General features: G+C 42.3%; 1 protein-coding gene across 3 annotated transcripts in view; it reads right to left on the minus strand.

Annotated features, from left to right (window-relative positions):
* The window catches only part of c21h10orf90 (chromosome 21 C10orf90 homolog), a 138,792-nt gene that overhangs the window by 45,887 nt on the left and 70,662 nt on the right, over positions 1–22,243 (minus strand). For all 3 annotated transcript variants that reach the window (XM_068002360.1, XM_068002359.1, XM_068002358.1), the window contains exon 5: positions 11,018–11,097. In XM_068002360.1, coding sequence (XP_067858461.1) covers positions 11,018–11,097 — 80 coding nt within the window. The remainder of the gene's footprint in view (positions 1–11,017; positions 11,098–22,243) is intronic.

Raw genomic sequence — 22,243 nt, forward strand, 5'->3', positions numbered from 1 at the left:
CAGGCCTACCTGTGCTGTTGAGTGGGTGCTCACCAGCAGGGGGCCCCAATATCGCAAGTGGCTAGCACCTCTTAAATGCAACCTGCACCTCTTATTTGCAAAATATAAGATATCGGTCCGCACGGAGTCCAAACGGAAATCAGACATTGTACACGTAAAACATGGATGCAGGTCCCATCCCTACAAACTGTTGAGTTATGTTAAAACATTGAATAAAGGTTACGCACTACTAAATCCCACATCCTCCAATCTGCACGCCAGACCTCACCAATCTGTCGATCTGAGTTTGTACCGGGCCTACGAGAGAGCGTGCACTAGAGGCCTTGGTGCAAGAGGTGTACAGAAGGAGCAGCATCCTATATCTGCAGGGGGGCAAGAGGCCCTCCAGGTATATGCTCCTGAGGCAGTGGGAGGCAGTAGGGGACGAAGTCAATGCCAGGCGCATAGCGCTACGAACATGGATGTAGTGCAGGAAAAAGTTTAATGCTTTGACACGAGTGGTCAAGGTGAGTGAGGTCAACTGTCAAGTGGCATCTCCTACCAACTGCACCACTAGCCACATCCACTGCTCCACGCACTACACCCCCATCACCCACATACCAACAAACACTTTCAATCTGTACTCAACTCTTCCAATCAGATGCTTCTTCTCACCCTCACACATTACCACTGTTTCAAGCTGCACACCCACAACTCACAGGCCACACACACTGGCAGCTATTCAACCATGACAGGCACATCGCCCAAACATCTTGCAGGACTCTCAGTGACACACGTTCCACTTTCTTGCAGGAGAAAGTGGCGCATAACAGGAGGCAGCAAGTGGCAGTGGCTCCATGGAACATGAACCTGCTGTCCTCTCTCAGGATGACCGCATTCCTGTCCCACCCCTGCCACTCTGCCAGCGCCCTTGCTGTTGCCTGTCAGTTAGCCAGCCCACTCCCTGTAGTGTATTGAAACTTTATTATAGAAACATAGGAAGATAGGGACAGGAGTCGGCCATTTAGCCCCCTCGAGCCTGTTCCCCTATTGAATGAGATCACGGTTGATCTGTGACCTAACCTCCATATACCCGCCTTAGCCACATATACAGTGCGGATACACAGTGTGAACGGAGAGTTTGGTACGTGTGGGAGTTTAAGGGTTAATCTCTTGTGGGAGTTTCAGGGTTAATCTCTTTAAAATCTAGTGCATATTGCTTTCAACTGTTTAAGTTCAATTGCTATTAACTGTTTAAGTTCAATTTTAAAGTTTAAATTTTTAAGTATCTGTCAGGCTTCAGCAGAGAGCTGCTGCAGCAAGTTAATTGGTTAGCTAGATTAAACTGGTACTTGAAGGTGGGGCAGGCCTGACTCATCTGAGTCTCAAACTGCAGAAATACAGGGGCCTGTCAGTATGAACAGCACGGTGTGCGGATACACAGTGGGAACGGAGAGTTTAGTAAGTGTAGGAGTTCGGTGAAGTGGAGGAACGAGGTGCTGCTTTGCCTTGTTTTTCCTAACTTTTTCCCCAGAGCGGCAGTGGACCTGAGAGTAGAAGACTGAGATTGGGGAATAAAAAGCAGCAGCAGCAGACCTGCAACAAGAGACAACTACAGTGCGACGTCACAGGTGAGGCAGGAGAGTCTGAGAGGTGAGCACAGTATAAAAGGAGAGACCTAGAGCAGGAGGAGAGTCTGAGAGTCTAAGGCAAGTCATGGCAGCAGAGCTCGCACGTGTGATATGCTCCTCCTGCACTACGTGGGAAGTCATGGACACTACCAGTGTCCCTGGTGACCATTTGTGCAGGAAGTGTATCCAGCTGCAGCTACTGGCTAACCGTCTTTCGGAGCTGGAGCTGCGGGTGGATTCGCTGTGGAGCATCTGCGATGCTGAGACTATCGTGGATAGCACGTTCAGTGAGGTGGTCACACCGCAGGTAAAGATTACGCAGGCAGAAAGGAAATGGGTGACCGCCAGGCAGAGTAAAAGGACTAGGCAGGTAGAGCAGGAGTCCCCTGGAGCCATCTCCCTCTCAAACAGATATTCTGCTTTAGATACTGTTGGGGGAGATGGCTTATCAGGGGAATGCAGCAAGAGCCAGGTTTGGGGCACCACGGGTGGCTCTGCTGCACAGGAGGGGAGGAAGAAGAGTGGCAGGGCTATTGTGATAGGGGATTCAATTGTAAGGGGAACAGATAGGCGTTTCTGCGGCCGCAAACGTGACTCCAGGATGGTATGTTGCCTCCCTGGTGCTAGGGTCAAGGATGTCATGGAGCGGCTGCAGGGCATTCTGGAGGGGGAGGGTGAACAGTCAGTAGTCGTGGTCCATATTGGTACCAACGACATAGGTAAAAAAAGGGATGAGGTCCTGCAAGGCGAATTTAAGGAGTTAGGAGATAAATTAAAAAGCAGGACTTCAAAGGTAGTGATCTCAGGTTACTACCAGTGCCACGTGCTAGTGAGTATAGGAACAGGAGAATAGACAGGATGAATGCGTGGCTGCAGGGATGGTGTAGGAGGGAGGGATTTAGATTCCTGGGACATTGGGACCGGTTCTGGGGAAGGTGGGACCTGTACAAGCGGGACGGGTTACACCCGAGCAGAACCGGGACCAATGTCCTCGCGGGGGTGATTGCTAGTGCTGTTGGGGAAGGTTTAAACTAGAGTGGCAGGGGGATGGGAACCTGAGTGGGGAGTCAGAAGAGAATAAAATTGAGAGCAGCAAGAGAGGGGAAGACCCAGGGGAAATCTACAATACAAATAGTACAAACAGTTGTTCAAGAACAAGTGAGAGGGCAAAGCGTAGAGCAGCGGAAAGAAAGTGTACTTTAGGCACGACAGATAAAATAAAAACTAGAAAGCGTAAGGCGATTAACCCAGCATCAAAGCTGTGGCAGGGGGTTGGGAACCTGAGCAGGGAAACAGAGGAAAGCGTGTAAGGAAGGGACAGAAGGTATGGAGTAAAAAGTAAAGTGTTAAAAAAGGAAAAAGCAGGAACTAAGTGTCACAAAACATATTTGAAAGTTCTTGATCTGAATGCACGTAGCATTCGTAACAAAATGGACGAGTTAACGGCACAAATAACTACGTATAGGTATGATCTTGTGGCCATTACAGAAACATGGCTGCAGGGTGACAACGACTGGGAATTAAATATGCCAGGGTATTTAACAATCAGGAAGGATAGGCAGGAGGGAAGGGGAGGTGGGGTGGCTATGTTAATAAAGGAAGGAATCACTGTAATACAGAGAAATGATATTGGGACAAAGGATCAGGATAATGAAACAGTTTGGGTAGAGATAAGGAATAATAAGGGGAAAAAACACTAGTGGGCGTAGTATATAGGCCTCCTAATAGTTGCAACTCTGCTGGAAGAAGTATTAATCAGGAAATAGTCGGGGCATGTAATAAGGGAACAGCTATAATTATGGGGGATTTTAACTATCATATTAACTGGACAAATCAAATTGGGCACAGCAGCCTTGAGGAAGAGTTTATTGAGTGCATTAGGGATGGATTTCTTGAGCAGTATGTAACTGATCCTACAAGGGGGAAAGCAACCTTGGACCTGGTCCTGTGTAATGAGCCAGGATTAATTAATAATGTCTGAGTTAAGGATCCCCTTGGAATGAGTGACCATAACATGGTTACATTCCATATCCAATTAGAGGGTGAGAAGGTTGGTTCTCAAACAAGCGTACTGAGCTTGAGTAAAGGAGACTATGATGGTATGAGAGCGGAATTGATTAAAGTGGACTGGGAAAATAGATTAAAGGGTAAGACGGTACTTGAGCAGTGGTGTTCATTCAAGGAGTTATTTTACAACTTTCAAAAAAAAAAAATATTCCACTGAGGAAAAAAGGGTGTAAAAGAAATGACAGCCATCCGTGGCTAAGTAAAGAAATTAAGGACAGTATCCGACTAAAAACAAGGACATATAAGGTAGCCAAACTTAGTGGGAGGATAGAAGATTGGGAAGTCTTCAAAAGACAGCAAAAAGTAACTAAAGGACTGATTAAGAAAGGGAAGATAGATTATGAAAATAAATTAGCAAAAAATATAAAAACAGATAGCAAGAGTTTGTATAGTTATATAAAAAGAAAGAGTGGCTAAGGCAAACGTAGGTCCCTTAGAGGATGAGACCGGGAAATTAATGGTGGGAAACATGGAGATGGCAAAAATGCTGAACAAATATTTTGTTTCAGTCTTTACGGTAGAGGACACTAAGAATATCCCAACACTGGACAAACAGGGGGCTCTAGGGGGGGGAGGAGCTAAATACGATTAAAATCACTAAGGAATTGGTACTCAGTAAATTAATGGGACTCAAGGCGGATAAATCCCCTGGACCTGATGGCTTACATCCTAGGGTCTTGAGGGAAGTGGCAGTAGGGATTGTGGATGCTTTGGTAATAATTTTCCAAAATTCTCTGGACTCGGCAAAGGTCCCGGCAGATTGGAAAACTGCTAATGTAACACCCTTATTTAAAAAGGGTAGTAGGCAGAAGGCTGGAAATTATAGACCAGTTAGCCTAACATCTGTGGTGGGTAAAATTTTGGAATCTATTATTAAGGAGACAGTAGCGGAACATTTGGATAAACATAATTTAATAGGACAAAGTCAGCATGGCTTTACGAAGGGGAAGTCATGTCTGACAAATTTGCTTGAGTTCTTTGAGGACATAACATACAGGGTGGATAAAGGGGAACCAGTGGACGTAGTGTATTTGGACTTCCAGAAGGCATTCGACAAGGTGCCACATAAAAGATTATTGCTCAAGATAAAGAATCACTGGATTGGGGGTAATATTCTGGCATGGGTGGAGGATTGGTTATCTAACAGGAAGCAGAGAGTTGGGATAAATGGTTCATTCTCGGACTGGCAACCAATAGCCAGTGGTATTCCGCAGGGGTCGGTGCTGGGTCCCCAACTCTTTACAATCTATATTAACGATTTGGAGGAGGGGACCGAGTGTAACATATCAAAGTTTGCAGATGATACAAAGATGGGAGGGGAAAGTAGAGAGTGAGGAGGACATAAAAAACCTACAGGGGGATATAGACAGGCTGGGTGAGTGGGCGGAGATTTGGCAGATGCAATACAATATTGGAAAATGTGAGGTTATGCACTTTGGCAGGAAAAATCAGAGAGCAAGTCATTATCTTAATGGCAAGAAACTGGAAAGTACTGCAGTACAAAGGGATCTGGGGGTCCTAGTGCAAGAAAATCAAAAAGTTAGTATGCAGGTGCAGCAGATGATCAAGAAGGCCAACGGAATGTTGGCTTTTATTGCTAGGGGGATAGAATATAAAAACAGGGAGGTATTGCTGCAGTTATATAAGGTATTGGTGAGACTGCACCTGGAATACTGCATATAGTTTTGGTCTCCATACTTAAGAAAAGACATACTTGCTCTCGAGGCAGTACAAAGAAGGTTCACTCGGTTAATCCCGGGGATGAGGGGGTGGACATATGAGGAGAGGTTGAGTAGATTGGGACTCTACTCATTGGAGTTCAGAAGAATGAGAGGCGATCTTATTGAAACATATAAGATTGTGAAGGTGCTTGATCGGGTGGATGCAGTAAGGATGTTCCCAAGGATGGGTGAAACTAGAACGAGGGGGCATAATCTTAGAATAAGGGGCTGCTCTTTCAAAACTGAGATGAGGAGAAACTTCTTCACTCAGAGGGTAGTAGGTCTGTGGAATTTGCTGCCCCAGGAAGCTGTGGAAGCTACATCATTAAATAAATTTAAAACAGAAATCGACAGTTTCCTAGAAGTAAAGGGAATTAGGGGTTACGGGGAGCGGGCAGGAAATTGGACATGAATTTAGATTTGAGATTAGGATCAGATCAGCCATGATCTTATTGAATGGCGGAGCAGGCTCGAGGGGCCGATTGGCCTACTCCTGCTCCTATTTCTTATGTTCTTAAAAATCCGGAAGTTGCTGTCTGAGATGCGCTACAACTCCGTAAGCTGCATGAAAACAGCATCTCGCCGTCTGGCTCCCCATTCAAATGCATTGAACAGGGTGAACTCGCCACAAAAAGTTAGGGCTTGTCCATTCCAGTCTATGTACCCTTTTAATGGCGTGATAAGTCTTAATTACTGCCAAATAACCTATCTGGCACTGAAAATTAACTATTAGAAGCATGGAGTCTCATTCCTTCAGCTTTTAATTATTGTTAGTGATTTTTTAAAAATAAAACATTTTTAAAAACTTTTTCTTTCTGCCTCTTTTATCTCTCTCTCTCAATCCAATCTTTCTTTCCCTCTCTTTATTTCGTTTTCTGTACCTGATTTGACATTGAATTCACTATTCTAACTTACACTTCCTGGTTCAGACTCTGCGCTGCTCATTAACGATTCTTCAATTTGATTGATTAAGGAGATACACAGTTGCTTGCCCTGTTCACACAGGTCGTATAGAGGGCCCTGCAATGTTTGGATGTTTGGCTGACAGTAACTTGCTGTGCAAAACCCCATAGAAAGTCTGTGGGCAAGTGCAAGTCTAATGAACTTACCCATAGCCGTTCGTTTGCCGCTGACAGCAAAATCTGGCCCATTATCATTCGGGTCATAGGAAAGACCTCCAGTGCAGCTGAAAGATTGTACCTGACCTGCCGCTTCCCTTGCACTAATGGTGCTTTTGATGCAATTTTAGCAATGCTATTTCCGCATTGCAGCAAAGCTATTGTTTTTCACTTCAACTTGGCAGACAGAGGCAGTGGTATTTTGCACAAGGCAATTAACACACATGCAGATCTAAGCGAAATGTTTGAGTGGGATACAAATGACATTTAAATTTCGATGCCTCCAGAGGTTTTTTTCTGTAATTTGTAAAATTGCAGATTCTACAGCAGGACCACACAGTAGACGCTTGGCAGTACAGACAGCCAAATATTGAGGTACATTTATTTGCAAACTACATCTGTGGGAATGATTCATCCCCTCTCAAATCTCCATATAAAGAATAAAAGACTTGGCTAAAAATGACCAATAAAATATGCAGCCTCTCAGGTCCAAAAGTAATTTTAAAAAGTAATTCAATGTTGACCATAAAAGAATTGTCTGCTATAATGCATGGTATAAAACTGAGTAGAGGTGGTTGCAGTTCCCTGACAGGGAAACCATTCAACTGTTCGTCTCAGAGTGTGGAAAGAGATGTACTGGAATTATTGGCTCTAGATAAAAATTTGAGGTTATTGACAGTTTTTTTTACTTGTTGTTTGACTGCTTATTTAGTAGTAGTTTGCATTTTAGGTTAGACGATCAAAACTCCATTATGCACTTAAAATAAATATGACATTTGCAAGTTCTGAGCGTCCTCTTGGTGGAGTACTGTCCCTGGCAAGGCCTTGTGCTAGGCACATAGGCACAGAAACAGGTGTGTAGCTACTGACCCGAGAGGCTTACAGTTGTGCTTCTGGCCTCTGGCATTGGGACCTTCTGGTTGCTGAGAGAGCACCAGCCAGAAGATCCCAAGGCCCAAAGATTATGCTGGGGATGGGTGGAAGGGGGAGATAATTTACCGACCTTCACTGATATTCTGCTTCCATGGATCTTGAGGGTGGCCCCAGGACTGGCACAAGCCCCACCCCCAGCTTTTTGGCATGTTCCTCTGTTTGAACAGCTCATGGGTGCACTGAGAAGAAAGTGAGGTGGGAGAGCAGGGAAGTCCCTCTCCTACCTCAGTTACATGCTTACGTTAGACCTGCACTTACTACAGGCACAGACCCAGTTCCATACATGCAGAGAATGCCTGGAAATTCCAGGGCAGTGTTGTGGGTATGGAGACCTAACACAACAGGTTTCAGACCCTTTTTCCTTTTTGTTGTTCCTGGGAAATAGCGTCAGCCAGGCGCAACAGAGAGGAAAATCTCTTGCCAATGTGTTATCTCAGATCCAAGCTATTCATTCTGCTGATTCTAAATGTTCTAATTCTTTTTTAATCTTCTTGAACCTTGCGTGAAGGCATTCAGGTGTCCTATAACCATCCCTAATGCCATGCGATCAGGGAGAAAAAACATACTAACTTCCAATCAGTCTACAACCCAACTCGTAACAACTAAGAATGAAACTCAGATAGGGCAAGGACTCCACATTAAAGAAAATAGAAGATTGATGCATCGCCTTTTTCAGTGCTAGTCAATATATTACAATATTTTCCATAGGTTATGTGGATGCACTGAGGGTTCTGACTCCTATTGTTCAAGCCTGCGCTGTAATCTAACAATGACTAAAGTATCCAAATATAAATCCTAAAATTCAGTTATGAGCTCATTAAAGTTTAAAAACAGAATCAAAATTAATTTATTTAAGTTGTCTTGTCTTCCCTGGCAGGAGTGGCCACATACTTATCTTTAGGAATCTGTAGTGTTTGTTAATTTGGTTGCTTTTTGGGCACCATCCCTGTATTAACACAAAATTAAACTTCTTTTTAAATCAATATCAATGATTAGTGTGAATATCAGGTTGAAGGAGGGAGGAACTTGTACAGAAACAATAAATAATAATATTCCTCCAAATGAATCAGTCGCTGGCATACATAATGCATTTTATCAGTATTCAAGCCGCATCGTAGTCAATTACAAATCAAGGCACATGTGAAATTAGCATCCAAATAAAAGGTGATAAACTGTAATGCCATGACACAAATTGGATTTGTAATATTCCACTAAAATGAACATCGAGCACACTATGTCAATCGGCATTGATCAGGTCACTCTGAGGTTGGATGGTCAAAGAGATTTGTTTAGAACCAAACTCAAGAGAGACATCTCTGCAGGTAAAATGATTTAAATCTCAATGCTGCAGTATTGCTGGAACTGCTTATCTAGTACAGAAATTCAGAATCCATCAATAGGGCTTAAATTTGTTGACAGGAAGTGGGGTGGGGGCGGGGGAGAGGAGTCCAAATTTAGCCTTGAAGTTAAACTTTATTTTCAGGTCATAATGCATAATATGCTGATGTGTCATTTCAAGTCTGAACTGATCCAAATGGGAAATTGGAATCCGTCCAATTTGAATCAGATTTCAAAGCTACTCTGGAACCCCTTCTTATCAAGTATTCAGTTCCCTTGGGTTCTAGAGCAGCCTTTTTGTAGATTGATCGGAAACCAGAATAGAGAAATTAAAAACCAGAAAGCTGGTCAAATCTGGAGTCTTTTCCAAAAAGAGCAATTGTGATATGTTACAGAGAGATCGGGATGAGCATTCAGGTGAAATTGGTCCCTAAAATTAGAATGTGCCAATTGCTTATTAAAACTGACAAAAAAAAAACACTGTACATGCAAGCAGGGGAAACTGCAAACAGGGACCACCAAGAAACTACTGCATTTCCTTTCCTCACTTAATTGAATGTCAGAGAACTCAAACAGACAATTTTACCAGGTCACCAGAGACAACTGCGCTGGCAATTCTTGCAGATAGTAATTCACTTCCAACCCACAAAACACAGAGGCATAACTGAGAAGGAGCACAAATTGGCCCTCTGTGCATCTGCATTGACACTTTCTCAAACCAACTAGTGGATCTGAATTGGACTAGGTTTTTGAAATTTTGCTCCATTTGAATCATGTCAGATGTCCAATTTGGATGTGGTACTGATCCCGACAGATTTACCTTGCTGGCTCATAAGTAGAGTTCTGATGGTACTTAATAGCTGAAATATCACTTCAAATATCCCGATGTCTGCTTTTCAAAAACCAAAGCAATCAGTCTGTTTCATATTACCTGAGGAAAAATATGATGCCAATTATCTTTGGGGTCGGTATCCCAGGGTAAGGACTGGGATGTTCCCACTGGGTGGGCAGAGGATCTTCCCCTTACAAGGTCCCAAGGGAACTCCCACAGGTACTAGCATATCCAGGTCCTGGTCTATTTTTTGGCCTTCTGCTACTCCCACTAGAATGCACCAGAAGGGCTGAAGAATATCAGCCCCAGTATCTCTATTTGTCATCACTTCTTAGGGTAAACACTACTACAAAATATACCTATGTGGCAATTTCACCAAGAAAACACATCTCATACAATTATTTTATTCCTCGTATTTCTTCAATCTTTCTTTCATCCCTTATTTTAGTCCAATATTTTTTCTCTTTCCTGACATTATCTATCTATCCATCCATCCGATCCATCACTCCTATTTATTTATCTTTCAGCCCTTCATTAAAATGGTCAACCCTTAATAGTGACAGGTCCTATTAGTGCACTTAGCTAACATAGCACATAGTAAAAAGCAAGAGGTATTACCATTTATACTTCTGTCATACGCCCCTTAATCCAGGTAAATGCTGTATTCAAAGCTCTTAGAGCATTTTCACTAACGTTAAGGAGCACAGATAATAACCATTGTTATTGGGACTTCTGCATACTGATTCCAGCAGTGATCCAGTATTTGAGATAGAATGCAATATAAAAAATAATGATCAATTCCAATGGAGTAACAGGAATGGAGTAACAGATTCCCGATCTATAGGAGGGGTTGAGGAAGCATTGGTGGCAGCACTGAATGACACCAAAATTGTACTGGGATCCTAACTCTCACCTGACCCTTCTTTACTACATTAATAGATAAACACATGAGGGAGAAAGAAATAGTAGGATATGTTGATGGGGTTAGATGAAGAAGGGTGAGAGGAGGCTCGTGTGGAGCATAAACGCCGGCATGGACCTGTTGGGCCGAATGGCCTGTTTCTGTGCTGTACATTCAATGTAATTCTACAGATTTAATGAGGCTGTTTCCAGCAAGAGTGCTGGCCACCTAAATCAAGGTCTGCTTGAAAATCGGAACAGGCCGATCACCAGAGGTAAGTTGGCAATTTATTTTTTTTAATTTTTGTCCCACTACTGCCCTGTTTCTGCCGAAAAACGTACGGTAGCAAGACAAAAATCATCCCCCTTGTAATTATATATCATAAGACATTGTGATCAAATTATTCTCAAGGTCACAAGTTAACAAATTGTTGCAAATGACATTGCAATGTTGCCAACAATATTTAATAAGCTAATAATTTCTTATAAATCTTTTACCTCCGATTTTAGTGCTCTGAAATGAGAATGCGGCAGAGAAAAAAAACTTTTCGCACTATTCCCAGCTTCTTCAGATAAACCTGAAAGATAGAAAATGTACAGAATATTACGAGCTTTATTTAGTGTAGCATGAGCAACTTAATTCCCTGTCCATAAAAAAATGAATATTTTCAACTTTGAACCTTGAACATGTGAAATTGTGAACAGCATAAACAGCACAACACAATGCACTCTGTTATTGCATAAAACATTAAAGATTAAAAACGGTGGATGAGTCTTGAGTCAAGGGCATTTTCTCGTACTTGAGTTTTCTAATGTCTTCTAAAATATCTTGACTTACTGAACTAACATGTTCCCAGCATACACCTATTTTTGAACAAAGACCATTGATTGATTGGGGAAAATTGCTTCATATTTAGCGATCTCTAAAACCACTAAAATGTTTTTGACTCCATGATAATGCAGCATTGATAGATAAAAAGGCCCCTATATCGGTTTTCATAAATAACCCAAAGTTGAGTTTGAGACAGACAGTTTGACAGAGGTTAGTACAATAGCCTGAGTCCTTCTTATTTAGTGCTATGAAAGAATCAAAAATAAAAGGCCTTTAAGGAGGAAATGGTTCAGGTAGAGTCTAAGTACACTCCCATGTGGGAGAAAGGTAGGGCAACTAAAGCCAGAGCTGCCTGGATGACAAGAGATAGAGAGTAAGATGAAGCAGAAAAAAGGGGCGTATGACAGATGTCAGGTTGCTAACACAAATGAGAACCAGGCTGAATATAGAAAGTTCAGGGGTGAAGTGAAAAAGGAATTAAGAGGAGCAAACAGAGTATGAGAATAGACTGGCAGCCAACATAAAAGGAATCCAAAAGTCTTCTATAGGCATGTAAACAGTAAACGGGTAGTAAGAGAAGGGGTGGGGCTGATCAGGGACCAAAAAGGAGATCTACTCATGGAGGCAGAGGTACTAAATGAGTACTTTGCATCTGTCTTTACCAAGGAAGAAGATGCTGCCACAGTCTCAGTAAAGGGAGATGTAGTTGAGATACTGGATGGGCTAGAAATTAATAAAGAGGAGGTACTAGAAAGGCCAACTGTACTTAAAGTAGTTAAGTCACCCAGTCTGGATAGGATGCATCCTAGGTTGCTGATGGAAGTAAGGGTGGAAATTGTAGAGGTGCTGGCCATAATCTTCCAAACAGCCTTAGATACATGGGTGGTGCCAGAGGACTGGAGAATTATTCTGGAGAAATGTTACACCCTTCTTCAAAACAACTACAGGCCAGTCAGTTTAACCTTGGTGGTGGGGAAACTTTTAGAAACGATAATCCGGGACAGAATTAACAGTCGCTTGAACACGTGTGGATTGATTAGGGAAAGCCAGCGCGGATTTGTTAAAAGCAAATCATGTTTAACTAACTTGATAGAGTTTTTTGATGAGGTAACAGAGAGGGTAGATGGGGGCAATACAGTTGATGTGGTGTTTGTGGACTTTCAAAAGACATTTGATAAAGTGCCGCAATCTTGTCATCAAGATTGAAGCCCATGAAATAAAGGGAGCAGTAGCAACACTGATACAGAATTGGCTAAGGGACCGAAAACAAACAATAGTGGTGAACAGTTGTTTTTTGGACTGGAGAGAGGTATACAGTGGTGTTCCCCAGGGGTCGGTACTAGGACCACTGCTTTTCTTGATATATATTAATGACTTGGATTTGGGTGTACAGGGCACAATTTCCAAATTTGCAGAAGATACAAAACTTAGAAGTGTAGTGAACGGTGAGGAGAATAGTGATAGACTTCAAGAGGACATAGACAGGCTGGTGAAATGGGCGGACACGTGGCAGATGAAATTTAATGCAGAAAAATGCGAAGTGATACATTTCGGTAGGATGAACGAGGAGAGGCAATAAAAACTAGAGGGCACAATTCTAAAAGGGGTACAGGAACAGAGAGATCTATGGGTATATGTGCACAAATCGTTGAAGTTGGTAGGGTAGGTTGAGAAAGCGGTTAAGAAGCTTACGGGATCTTGGGCTTTATAAATAGAGGCATAGAGTACATAGGAACAGGTGTAGGCCATTCAGCCCCTCGTGCCTGCTCCGCCATTTGATAAGATCATAGCTGATCTGTGATCTAGCTCCATACACCTGCCTTTGGCCCATATCCCTTAATACCTTTGGTTGCCAAAAAGCTATCTATCTCACATTTAAATTTAGCAATTGAGCTAGTATCAATTGCCGTTTGCGGAAGAGAGTTCCAAATTTCTACCATCCTTTGTGTGTAGAAATGTTTTCTAATCTCACTCCTGAAAGGTCTGGCTCTAATTTTTAGACTGTGCCCCCTATTCCTAGAATCCCCAACCAGCAGAAATAGTTTCCCTCTATCCACTCTATCTGTTCCCCTTAATATCTTATAAACTTCGATCAGATCACCCCTTAACCTTCTAAACTCCAGGGAATACAACCGCAATTTGTGTAATCTCTCCTCGTAACTTAACCCTTGAAGTCCGGGTATCATTCAAGTAAACCGACGCTGTACTCCCTCCAAGGCCAATATGTCCTTCCGAAGGTGCGGTGCCCAGAACTGCTCACAGTACTCCAGGTGCGGTATAACCATGGTTTTGTATAGCTGCAGCATAACTTCTGCCCCCTTGTACTCCAGTCCTCTAGATATAAAGGCCAGCATTCCATTAGCCTTATTGATTATTTTCTGCACCTGTTCATGACACTTCAATGATCTATGTACCTGAACCCCTAAGTCCCTTTGGACATCCACTGTTTTTAACTTTTTACCATTGAGAAAGTACCCTGTTCTATCCTTTTTTGATCCAAAGTGGATGACCTTACATTTGTCCACACTGAATTCCATTTGCCACAGTTTTGCCCATTCACCTAATCTATCAATATCGCTTTGTAATTTTATGTTTTCATCTACACTGTTTACAATGCCATCAATCTTTGTGTCATCGGCAAACTTAGATATGAGACTTTCTATGCCTTCATCTAAGCCGTTAATAAATATTGTGAATAATTGAGGCCCCAAGACAGATCTCTGCAGGACTCCACTAGTCACATCCTGCCAATGTGAGTACTTACCCATTATCCCTACTCTCTGTCACCTTTCGCTCAGCCAATTTCCTAACCAAGTCTGTACTTTTCCCTCGATTCCATGGGCTTCTATCTTAGCTAACAGTCTCTTATGTGGGACCTTATCAAATGCCTTCTGGAAATCCATATAAATAACATCCATTGACATTCCCCTGTCCACTACTTTAGTCACCTCTTCAAAAAATTCAATCAGGTTTGTCAGGCATGATCTACCTTTCACAAATCCATGCTGGCTCTCTCTGATTAACTGAAAATTCTCGAGGTGTTCAGTCACCCTATCCTTAATTACAGACTCCAGCATTTTCCCCACAACAGTACAAAAGCAAGGAGGTCATGATGAACCTTTATAAAACACTGGTTCGACCACAACTGAGGTATTGTGTCCAGTTCTGGGCACTGCACTTTAGGAAAAATGTGAAGGCCTTAGAGAGGGTGCAGAAAAGATTTACTAGACTGATTCCACGGCTAAGGGACTTAAGTTACGTGGATGGACTGGAGAAGCTGGGGTTGTTCTCCTTGGAACAGAGAAGGAGATTTGATGGAGGTATTCAAAATCATGAAGGGTCTAGACAGAATAGATAGAGAGAAACTGTTCCCATTGGTGGAAGGGTTAAGAACCAGAGGACATAGATTTAAGGTGATTGAGAAAAGAACCAAAGGTGACATTAGGATCTGGAATGCTCTGCCCGAGGGGGTGGTTGAGGCAGATTCAATCGTGGCTTTCAAAAGGGAACTGGATAAGTACTTGAAAGGAAAAAATTTTAAGGGCTATGGGGTTAGGTTGGAGGAGTGGGACTAGCTGGATTGCTCTTGCGTAGAGACATGGGCACATGTTGACTGATGTACTGGTGTGGCATGTTGATGTACTGATGCAGCCTATTGATTGATGTTGTACTGGTGCAGCATGTTGTACTGGTGCGGCATGCTGACTGATGGACTGGTGCAGCATGTTGACTGATGTACTGGTGCAGCATGCTGACTGATTTACTGGTGTCGCATGTTGTACTGGTGCAGCATGCTGACTGATGGACTGGTGCGGCTTGTTGATTGGTGGACTGGTGCGGCATGTTGATTGGTGGACTGGTGCGGCATGTTGATTGGTGGACTGGTGCGGCATGTTGATTGGTGGACTGGTGCGGCATGTTGATTGGTGGACTGGTGCGGCATGTTGATTGGTGGACTGGTGCGGCATGTTGATTGGTGGACTGGTGCGGCATGTTGATTGGTGGACTGGTGCGGCATGTTGATTGGTGGACTGGTGCGGCATGTTGATTGGTGGACTGGTGCGGCATGTTGATTGGTGGACTGGTGCGGCATGTTGATTGGTGGACTGGTGCGGCATGTTGATTGGTGGACTGGTGCGGCATGTTGATTGGTGGACTGGTGCGGCATGTTGATTGGTGGACTGGTGCGGCATGTTGATTGGTGGACTGGTGCGGCATGTTGACTGGTGGACTGGTGCGGCATGTTGATGTACTGATGCAGCATGTTGATCGGACTCGATGGGCCGAATGGCCTCCTTCCCTGCTGTAACCTTTCTATGATTCTATGAAAAGTGGAGACCCAATATACAGTAATGCAATGACCTGGTATCCTGATGGTGCAGCATGTTGACGTACTGGTGCAGCGTGTTGTATTGGTGCAGCATGTTGACTGATGTACTGGTGCGGCATGTCGTACTGGTGCGGCATGTTGACTGATGTACTGATGTGGCATGTCGTACTGGTGTGGCATGTTGATTGATGTATTGTTGCGGCTTGTTGATGTACTGGTGCGGCTTGTTGTACTGGTGCAGCATGTTGACTGATGTACTGATTTGGCATGTTGATGTACTGATGCGGCATATTGATTGATGTACTGGTGCAGCTTGTTGATTGATGTACTGGTGCAGCATGTTGGTGCGGCTTGTTGATGTGTTGATGCGGCTTGTTGGTGTGCTGGTGCGCTATCTGCATCACTGGTTTTCTATATGGTTCACCATATGATGAGCTACTCATCACAGTCAAGTTGCCTGAGGCAGGAGGGGGAAAAAAACAGAGGGGTTCACTGACACCTTTATCATCCACCTTAGTAAACGGCTCAAGAACAAAACTGAAGCAGAATTAAGATCCACATGACCTGCCAACTTGTTTGGGGGTAAAAATTCCTCTTTTAATGACAAACGAGAGAATGCCAGGTTACTCCATAACCACTGACTAACTAATGAAATCCCAAAGGACGGATGACTTTGAATCATGATTTTTGAGAATGTAATTTCATTAATGACTTGTTAATGGGAATATCAGAAGTTAGGAACTAAATTAAAAAACAGGACCTCACAGGTGGTTAACTTGAGATTACTACCCGAGCCACGTACTAATTGGCATAGGGTGTGGCAGGTAAAGAAGCTGAATGTGTGGCTGAAAGACTGATGTGGGAAGGAGGGGTTCCATTTCATGGGACAGTAGCACCAGTACTGAGACAGGGTGAGCTGTACTGCTCGGGTGGGCTGCACCTGAACCGGAATGGGACCAATGTCCTAGCGGAAAGGATGAATAGGGCTGTTGTTAGGACTTTAAACTAATAAGACGGAGGGAGGGATCTGGTGAAAATAACATAAGTCTGAAGATGAAACAAGAGATTGTTTAAGAGGGGAAAAAGAGAGTATGAGAGTAAACTTGCAAGGAACATGAAAATGGACTGTAAAAGCTTCTACAAGTATGTAAAAAGAAAAAGATTAGTGAAGACAAATGTTTACCTCATACTGTCAGAAACGAGAGAATTTATAATGGGGAACAAGGAAATGGCAGAGCAACAAACAAATAATTTGGTTCTGTCTTCACGGAAGAGGACACTAATAACTTCCCAGAAATGCTAGGGAACCAAGGGTCTAGTGAGAAGGAGGAATTAAAGGAAATTAGTATCAGTAAAAAAAATAGTGCTGGAGAAATTAATGAGACTGAAAGCCGATAAATCCCTGGGGCCTGATAATCTGCATCCCAGAGTACTAAAAGAGGTAGCCATGGAAATAGTGGATGCATTAGTTGTCATCTTCCAAAATTCTATAGATTATGGAACAGTTCCTACAGATTGGAGGGTGGCAAATGGAACCCCACTCCTTAAAAAAGGAGGGAGAGAGAAAACAGGAAATTACAGACTGGTCAGCCTAACATCAGTAGTAGGGAAAATGCTAGAGTCTATTATAAAGGATGCGATAGCAGGACATTTAGAAAATATCAATGGGATTAGACAAAGTCAACATGGATTTATGAAGGGGAAATCGTGTTTGACAAACCTACTGGAGTTTTTTGAGAATGTAATTGGTAGGATAGATAAAGGAGAACCAGTGGATGTGGTTTATTTGGATTTTCAGAAGGCCTTTGATAAAGTCCCACATAAGAGGCTAGTGTGCAAAATTAAAGCATATGGGATTGGAGGTAATATAGTGGCATGGATTGAAAATTGGTTAACAGACAAGAAAGAGAGAGTAGGAATAAATGAGTCTTTTTCGGGTTGGCTGGCGGTGACTAGTGGAGTACCACAGGGATCAGTGCTTGGACCCCAGCTATTCACAATATATATCAATGATTTGGATGAGGGAACCAAATGTAATATTTCCAAGTTTGCTGATGATACAAAACTAGGTGGGATTGTGAGATGTGAGGAGGATGCAAAGAGGCTTCAAGATGATTTAGACAAGTTGAGTGAATGGGCAAATACATGGTAGATGCAGTATAACTTGGATAAATGTGAAGTTATCCACTTCGGAAGGAAAAACAGAAAGCTAGAGTATTATTCAAATGGTGATAGATTCAGAAATGTTGATGTACAAAGGGACCTGGGATCCTTGTACACCAGTCACTGAAAGCAAACATGCAGGCGCAGCAAGCAGATAGGAAGGCAAATGGTATGTTGGCCTTCATTGCAAGAGGATTTGAGTATAGGAGCAAGGATGTCTTACTACAGTTATACAGGGTCTTGGTGAGACCACACCTGGAGTATTGTGTGCAGTTTTGATCTCCTTACCTAAGAAAGGATATACTTGCCATAGAGGGATTGCAGCGAAGGTTCACCAAGCTGATTCCTGGGATGGCAGGACTGTCGTATGAGAAGAGATTGGGTTGACTCGGCCTGTATTCACTATAGTTTAGAAGGATGAGAGAGGATCTCATTGAAACGTATAAAATTCTGACAGGGCTAGACAGACTGGATGCAGAGAGGATGTTTCCCCTGGCTGGGGGGTCGAGAACGAGGGGTCACAGTCTCAGGATACGGGGTAGGACATTTGGGACTGAGATGAGGAGAAATTTCTTCACTCACAGGGTGGTGAACCTATGAAATTTTCTACTACAGATGGCTGTGGAGGCCAAGTCACTGACTATATTTAAGAAGGAGATAGCTAGATTTCTAGACACAGAAGGCATCAAGGGGTATGGGGAGAGAGCAGGAATATGGTCTTGAGATGGAGGATCATCCATGATCATATTGAATGGCGGATCAGGCTCGAAGGGCCGAATAGCCTACTCCTGCCCCTAGTTTCTATGTTGCTATGTTTCTAAATAGGAGATGAGAGTAAAGGTCACAAGGTAATAAACAAAGGTAACAAACGGTCAGGGAACAAATACAGTCAGAGAACATGAGTACAAAATGATTGTTCAAAATGAAGTGAGGGGAACAATGATTTAAAAACAAATTAAATTGCCCGTACAGCAATGTACATAGCATCTAAAACAAAATGGGGGAGCTGGAGGCAATAATATGTAGCAAGGAACCAGATGTACTAGGGATAACTGGAACTTGGCTACATAACGAACAGGACTGGCAGTTAAATATTGCAGGGTATAATAGGGTAAAGGGAGTTGGGGGGAAGATTTCCGGGTTCGAAACCTGGAAGGTAAGTGGGCGGGTCACGATCGCTTAATGCGGCCCATCAATGGCACTTCCGGGTTTCGTGCCCGGCAGCCAGCAAATGCATTTACCACAATGCATTTAGAAAGGATAGGGAAGGAAGGGGATGGGAGGGTGGGTAGCTGTATTAATCAGAGACAACATAAGGGACATAAGTAATATTAAGATAGAAACAGAATCCATATGGATTGAGACAAAGGATAAGAAGGGATCGATCATGTTAATAGACATATTTTACAGAACACCTAATAGTGGAAGGGAAGTGGAGGATGAAATATGTAGGCAAATCTATGAAATGAATAAAAAACATCAATTAACAATCAGGGGAGATGTCAACTACCCCCAAATAAACTGGCAAGAAGAGGTAGGGAATGGGGAAAGGGGAATGGAGTTTTTACAGTGTGTACATGATTCCTTTCTTACCCAGTATGTGAGAAGCCCAAAAAGAGAGGAATCACTGCTGGATCTAGTAATGGGAAATGAACTGGAGCAGATAAGAGAAGTAAGCGTAGGGGAACATCTAAGCAATTGCGATCATACCATTATAAGGTTTAAAATAATGACTGAGAAAGATATAGTTAAGACAAAGATCTACTAAAAGACTCGACCAAAGTGATAGATTGGAAAAAAGCTAATTTTGAGGGGATGAGAATGGAACTAGGGGAGGTAAATGGGAAAAAAAATTGACTGACAAAGGGATGGAACAGCAGTGGAAAATATTTAAACCGGTGATCAATAGAGTTCAGGATAAATATATTCCTCTAGAAAACAAGAACAAACAAGCCAATAATGAAACATTATGGGTGAATAAAGAGGTAGGGGTAAAATTGAAACTAAAGAAAAAGGCACATTCTAAGTACATAGACAATAAAGGAGAGGTTGACACAAGGGAACACAGAAAGGTTAGGAAGGATGTCAAAAAAATTAGGAAAGCAAAGAGGAACTACAAAAATTAAATTATCAAGGAATATAAAAAGAAATAGTAAAGTATTCTGCAGACACATAAATAACAAAAGAAAAATTAGGATAGGGATAGGGCCACTAAGGGATGCACAAAATAAACTCACAGGTATTGACAGCGAAATAGCAAAAATATTGAATAGTTACTTTGCCTTAGTATTAACCAGGGAGACTAACAAAGTGGCATGACATTAGAAGAGGAGATCAAAAAAGGTATAAAGGCGTTTAAGATAGAAAGGGGGAGATAATTGATAAATTAATCAAACTTAGAGAGGATAAAACCCCTGGTCCAGATGGATTGCATCAGCGCATGTTAAAAGAAGTTAGGGAAGAGATAGCAGAGGCACTATTACATATATATATATATATATAAATTCATTGGAAAAGGCATTAGTGCCAGAGGACTGGCGGACAGCTAATGTTATTCCAATAACATTATAGGAAAGTTCCATCTCCCTTAGGAGATAGAACAAAGTCCAGGGAACTATAGACCAGTTAGCTTAATGTCGGTGATGGGAAAGATAATGGAATCTTGGCTCAAAGATATAATAGGCATCTAGAAAAAAAATATATAATAAAGAACAGTCAGCACGGATTTCAGAAGGGAAAATCATGCTTGACTAACCTTATTGAATTCTTTGAAGAAGTAATAGAAAGAATCGACAAGGGTAATGAAGTAGATGTAATATATTTCGATTTTTAAAAGGCCTTCGAATAGGTACCGCATTGTAGACTCATGGCTAGGGTCAGAGTATGTGGAGTGAGGGGACAGGTAGCAGAATGGATAACAAGCTGGCTACAAAACAGAAAACAGAGAGTAGAGGTTAAGGGTAGCTGCTCAGACTGGCAAAAGCTGTGGTGTTCTGCAGGAATCGGTGCTGGGACCAGTGTTGTTCACAATTTACATCAATGATTTGGACTCGGGAATCAGAAGTACAATTTCAAAATTTGCGGACGACACGAAATTGGGGGGTGTAGTTAACACAAAGGAAGAATGCATTAAAATGCAAAAGGACATTAATAAACTTGCAGAATTGACGTGTAATTGGCAAATGAATTTCAATACAGATAAGTGTGAGGTAGTGCATTTTGGTAGGAAGAATAAGAAGGCCACATACTGCTTGGATAATAAGAGTTTAAATGGGGTAGAGGAACAAAGGAGTCTCGGGGTACAGATACACAAATCGCTAAAAGTAGCGACATAGGCTAATAAGGCCTTAAAAAAGGCAAACCAAGCACTGGGGTTAATTTCTAGAGGGATAGATTTGAAAAGCAGAGAAGTTATGTTAAATTTGTATAGAACTTTGGTTAGACCACACTTGGAATACAGTGCACAGTTCTGGTCTCCATATTATAAAAAGGATATAGAGGCATTGGTGAAGGTGCAAAAAAGATTCACAAGGATGATACCAGAACTTATCAGGAAAGACTATACGGGCTGGGGCTCTTTTTTTCTAGAAAAGGAAAGGCTAAGGGGTGACCTGATAGAGGTCTTTAAGATAATGAAAGGGTTTAATAGGGTAGACGTAGAGAAAATGTTTCCACGTGGAGGAGTCCAAAACTGGAGGTCATCAATATAAGATAGTCACTAATAAATCCAATAGAGAATTCAGGAGAAACTTCTTTACCCAAAGAGTGGTAAAAATGTGGAACACGCTACCATAAGGAGTAGTTGAGGCGAATAACAGATGCATTTAAGGGGAAGCTAGATAAGCACACGAAGAAGATGAGTAGACGAAATAGGGAGGGAGGAGGCTCGTGTGGAGCATAAATGCCGGCATAGACCAGTTGGGCCGAATGGCTTGTTTCTGTGCTGCAAACTCAATGTCACTCAATGCAATTACAGAGAAAAACAGGCACTCTCCCATTTTTCATTAAGAGGTGTTTCACCTCCATTGGTTGAGGTGAATGGTAATTGTGATTAACCTCAAAAAAAGGAGAGAAGTACAACATTCGGTGGGTGGAGGAAATAACTCAAATAACAAAAGATAGGTTACAACATCCCTAAACTGACAACTTTTAGAAATGTCACTTGTTTTTCTACGTTAACTTGGAAATCTGGATCTATTCATGCATGTGACAAAAAGGTAGTATTTTTGTTTGCCTTAACGTAAACTTGTAGAAAAGAGGGGTAAGGTACCTGTGTGAGTATTACGCGAGGAAATGTTGGAGTTCACAGGATTTGAATGTTCAGACGTTGTCTGATACATCAGTTTTGACTGAAGTGATTACAAAAATTTGTTTTCCGCTGTCTGCTAACAAACAATTC

This window comes from Heptranchias perlo, chromosome 21 (assembly GCF_035084215.1).
Source record: "Heptranchias perlo isolate sHepPer1 chromosome 21, sHepPer1.hap1, whole genome shotgun sequence".
NCBI lineage: Eukaryota > Metazoa > Chordata > Chondrichthyes > Hexanchiformes > Hexanchidae > Heptranchias > Heptranchias perlo.